This window comes from Aristolochia californica, unplaced genomic scaffold (genome assembly GCF_029961685.1).
Source record: "Aristolochia californica isolate CCGP_79_NKW_82.1479 unplaced genomic scaffold, dmAriCali1.0.hap1 SCAF_7, whole genome shotgun sequence".
In the NCBI taxonomy this organism is placed as follows: Eukaryota; Viridiplantae; Streptophyta; class Magnoliopsida; order Piperales; family Aristolochiaceae; genus Aristolochia; species Aristolochia californica.
Window position 1 is genome coordinate 32039604 of NW_027182268.1, and position 5322 is coordinate 32044925.

The 5322-nt window shown below is 37.2% G+C and overlaps 1 protein-coding gene across 1 annotated transcript; it reads right to left on the reverse strand.

The window, feature by feature from the left end:
* Window positions 1–663: 663 nt before the first annotated feature.
* LOC137937316 (ethylene-responsive transcription factor ERF015-like) lies at window positions 664–1263 on the reverse strand. Its single transcript, XM_068782388.1, has one exon. The coding sequence runs from the start codon at window positions 1261–1263 to the stop codon at window positions 664–666; it is 600 nt and encodes a 199-aa protein (XP_068638489.1).
* Window positions 1264–5322: the final 4059 nt, after the last annotated feature.

Below are 5322 nucleotides of genomic sequence, written 5' to 3' on the forward strand. Positions count from 1 at the left end.
TTCCAAAAGTCTCAGCTGATAATAATGTTTCTTGGGGTATTCTGTTGATAAAACCTGGTACGGAGCACCTAGAAATAGAAGATATACCGAGTGGTATTCATATATTCCCAGCCACCTGTATGTAAAAAGGTGATGCATGCAAACCAGTTGAAGGCTCTAGGTTTGGTTTAGAGTTGTTGCCACTCATCTTCTGAATCAAAAAGCCGTCGATATCTGGGTAAACCAGTTCAGTAAAAACTAAAAGAAGGTGATTTTGCCTACAGTTGTTGCCAATTGCCACTCTCTCGTGGATTAAGAAATTCTGGAGAAATAAGAAAAATTCAATTTTATTACTAGTTTTCTTTTATAAGTAAATATTTTGGTCAATCGGATATTGAGACACGATGCGAGTAAAAGTAAGAAACTCCAAATTGGAGCAAGCACCAGATCTACGTGTCAAAAAAGACGACACGCGCCTTTTTTATAACCTTATGCTTGCCAGTGTCTAGCACAAGAAACTTCACTTCCCCACATCACGAATACAGTTTATTCATGTACAGAATACGTACAAATATTGATAAGTTTCTAAACCTTCAAAGAAAAGGCACCGTATATTCTAGACTTCAGTATATGTAATCATCTATAACATATATGAACATCTATATAACTTAGTATATAACTGATTTATAAAACATCCCAGAGCCTGTTTTTCCCTGACATGATCTGATCTTCGAGCAGAAAATTCTCATGCAGAAACGTGTCTTGACCTGTGAATTCAACACCCACAAAGGAATTAGCCTGATCAGAAAGCGCAGCAGCACTGGTGTCACCCGCAGCAGGCACCCCCGGGGTGGCTGTAATGGTCGAGAATTTCGGCGATGGAGTTGGTGATGGAGGTGCGGCTTCATGAGGAATGCGTTCATGCGGGGGGGTGAGCGCAGCAGCGGCAGCAGCAGCGCCGAATGAAGCGAACGTCGCTGCCAAGGCCTTAATCTCAGACCTGGTGAGCCTTGCAGGCATCCCACCCGGGAATTCTGGCCTCCGATCGGCGACGTAATTGAAGTTCGCCCTCGGCCCTCTTAGGCAGTACAGGGCAGCATCGTAAGCACGAGCTGCCTTCTCCGGAGCGTCGTAGGAGCCCAGCCATATCCTCGATCTGCTCTTGGGGATGCGTATTTCGGATACCCATCGCCCCCATTTCCTCATCCGCACACCTTTGAGGCCAGTCGCGTTTCTCCTGCGCCTGGCGGGTGCTCGCTCGGCTGTGTCTCTCTTGGAGGCCATGATTGCGTACACCGAGGTCTCTGTGTATACGCCCGTGTGAGGGCTGGCGGAGGGGGCAGGGGAAAAGGGGGTATTTAAAGCACGTAGTATGGAAACCGTTTCTCGAGCGAACGACAAGCCATGCGCCTCACGTGACAAGACGTCTCGCACGTGAGCCTCTACAGGAAGGCGGCACGTGACGTGTGGAGTCACACGTGGCAACACAGGTTGACGAGCATAAAGGTCCACCCGTCAACGGAATCTCCAACATCTGAGGTTGTCAAATTTCTTAAAAAACGGTCGTTTCAATGACGTCACCCCTTTTGCTTCTCGCGAATTGCAATCACCTGCCTCTCGGAGAGAAGTTATTTTTCAAAGAATAACAAGAGATAATTTTTAAAATAATTTAAAATACAAAATATTATTAAAAAATAATTCCTATTTTTTTTTATGATTTTAAGAAATTAAGGATTCAAGAAAACTGGGTAAAACACAAGCATTAATAATAAAAAGAAATTTGGAAAGCAGTAGCACTCATTTAATTTTAAAATTTTTAAAAATTTAGCAGTACTTAATTATGTGTAGTTTGTTTCCAGATTGAAGAGATCACTGCATTAATCAACTCTATATCTCGACTTTTAAATTCTTCAGCTCGTGATATCTTAAAATATAGTTGAAGATATTTTCCGCATGGGTACAAAATCTTATCACCAACCTTTTGTAACGCATCAAAGTAGAGTAACAAGTGTAACATTTGTTTGTCCAATTGTCACCTACTTTATTTACTTTTTTCTTTTAAATTAAAATTTGTCACCTTGTGACAAAAGAAACGCTCATTTGCACAAAATGACTCTTGAAATGTCATTCACAACATATTTGTGTTATATGAACTTAGATCCAACTTTTGTTAATAAAGAATTGCAAGGCAAAAAGAATGACAATTGTAGCTCCATAAATATTTTAATATCCTAATAGAAAATTTCATGCAAGATTTTAGCAAGAGAAAGCATTCTTAGGATCTCAACTCTAGAGATCTGATCTTCTAAATATTAGGAAAAAACTTATTCTTTAAAATGGTTATTTATATATACTATTTTTTAAATATTGAATATCACAAATTTGGAGCATAATCAATTAATTAGGGTTTTTTTTTTTTTTCAATGTTTGAGTACATATTGAGGCACTACATGTGAACATTGTATTAGAGAAACAAATCTAAGACACACATAAGCTACTTGCTCAATGAAAAAAGCAAAAAAAATGGTTTGGTTCTTCACTATGGGGAAAGGGTGGTAGGGTCTTCCATCTTCTTAATATCTACTTGTTGTTTTTTACTCTTATTTTAACTACCAAATGAGTCAAAATCTAGTCTTACTTTTGTATTTCATTTGTTTCGCGATAATTTTATAGATTTCAGAAAACTTTGGGAAGTTACAACAACCACATAAATCTTGTATACTTCGTGTGCATACTTTGTAACTTCTATTTTCCGTATGGAGTGGTTTTTTTAATCCCTAAATTGGTAACAATTTCTTGTCCAAAGATTGAAGACGAGGCTAGTATCAATCCCATCCATTTTCTAGGAAAGTGAAATCCTGGAAATAGGTTTTTTAACTAAGACAAGTATTGGTTTTTTCATAATTAAGTTCCCTAGAAAATTAATGTTCATTAACTAGTTTCTCGTATATCTTTTTCTAGAAATAGATTTTTCTTTGCCAAAAAGTCACAAAAATTCAATCAAATTAGAAAAACCTAAACTTCTGTCGAATTTGATTTTTTTTTTTTTTGAAAACCTAGGAAATGCCTGAAAATAGCAAAAATAATTCAAAATCTTCATTTTCCTATGTTGGATCAAAAGAAGCACTCTTTGATAGAAATCAAATGCAAAATTAATTAAAAAATGCTACTATACTCTTAAATATGTCACAAACTACCTTGCATAGACAATGTTTAACCATACATATTGCTAAGTTGAACGATGTAATTTTCCCCATGCTACAAGTTCCTGCAAATGAGTCAATGCCAAGTCACTTATAATATTGCCATGTATACTAACATTGGACGAGTAAATGGAAATAAGTTAAAGGTGATTCTCATAGTAGAGAATGTGGCATGGATGAGATGTGTTGAATTTAGGACCCCTTTACTAAAATCTCGAGCAAGGTGAGAGAGGGAGAAAGAAAAAGAAAGAGAGAGTTCTCGGGTAGAGAGGGAAGAACAGAGAAAAAGAGAAAAAGAGTTTAGCCTAGAGAGAAGTGGAGAACTACTTCACTTTCTTATTATTAATTCAAGTACAAACACCTCTATTTATAGTAGAGAAAAGTAGTAGAGTCCAAATACATTTAAGCTACCATTCTCCTAATTACATCCAAACTATAACTTTTAAAGATAAGTCTATCATAATAAAATAACTCAACATAAAATATAACTCAAACTAAAATTCTTCTATGAGGACATCATCATATGATAAAGATTTCAACTCTTGGTTATCATAGTGGGTCCCACTTGATCTTCCAACTAATGTGATAAGAATACCAACTCATGGTTATCTTTGTGGGTCCCACTTGATCTTCAAATCTTCCAACTCTTTCCAGCTCTTGCTTCACATCTTCCAACTCATGCCAGCTCATGTGATGACTCATCATGTCATCTCACATTCTCATGGTAGGTCTCACCAGCTCGTGCAACCATGGTGGGTCCTATATTGTAACACTTCCCCTCAAGCTGGGGGTAAGAAAACATCGTAAACGCCCAACTTGCTGCAAATGGTGGACAAGATCTTATGAGTGACTGGTTTGGTGAGAATGTCTGCAACTTGGCTATGTGAAGATATATGTTTAAGAGATAATATGCCAGTTTGGAATTTTTCTCGTATGAAATGGCAATCTACTTCAATGTGTTTTGTTCTCTCATGGAAGACCGGATTTGATGTGATATGTATTGCTACCTGATTATCACAATATAGATCCATATGACCTTCTTTATAGAATCCCGGTTTAGTGAGAGAAGGGTTCTAGTCCATAGAAGCTCACTAACTGTGTGTGCCATGGTTATGTATTCTTCTTCTGCACTAGACCTTGCAACTACATTCTACTTCTTGCTTCTCCATGTAATCAAGTTTCCTCCAACCATTGTACAGTATCCCGAAGTAGATTTTCTGTTATTCGGGGATCCAACCCAGTCTGCATATGAGAATCCTTCTATGTTGAAGTGACCATGGTTTTTATAGAAGAACCCTCTTCCTAGAGCTCCTTTCAAATATTTCAATATCCTTTCTAGTGCTTGCCAGTGACTGAGTTGTGGCTTGCGCATGTATTAATTCACCACACTTACTGCATAAGATATATTTGGCCTTGTTACAAAAAATTAAATGAGTTTTCCACAAGTCTTTGATATTTCCCAATTTCCACATCTTCTCCAATACTTGCAGATAATTTTGTATTTGAGTTCATAGGGGTTTCTGTTAGTCTACACCCCATCATTCTTGTCTCCTCTAGTAGATCAAGGACATACTTCCTTTGAGATAGTATAATCTCATGTCTGCACTGTAATACTTCGATACCCAAAAAATATTGAACTAGTCCAAGATCTTTTGTCTTAAATTTTGCACATATCTTTTCCTTGGTTTCTTGAATGCCCTTGGTATGTCTACCGCTTAAGACAATATCATCAACATATACAGCCAAAATCACCTTCCCTTTAGGTGTGTCATTAATAAATACGAAGTGATCTACAAAACATCTGTGAAATCCTGCTCGTATGAGTGCTTGGCTAAATTTATCAAAACATGCACGAAGAGAATATTTCAGACCATAAAGAGATTTCTTCAATTGACATACTGGCTCCCCGTCAACTACAAATCTAGGTGGTTGTTGCATATAAATTTCTTCATTGATATCCCCATTAAGAAAAATATTTTTCTCATCAAGTTAATATACCTTCCAGGAAGAATTAGCAGCCAGAGATAATAAAATACGTACCAAGTTCATTTTGGCCACTGGAGAGAATATTTCCTCATAATCAATTCCATAACACTATGTATAGCCTTTAGCAAGGAGGCAAACCTTAAGGTGAGCAATG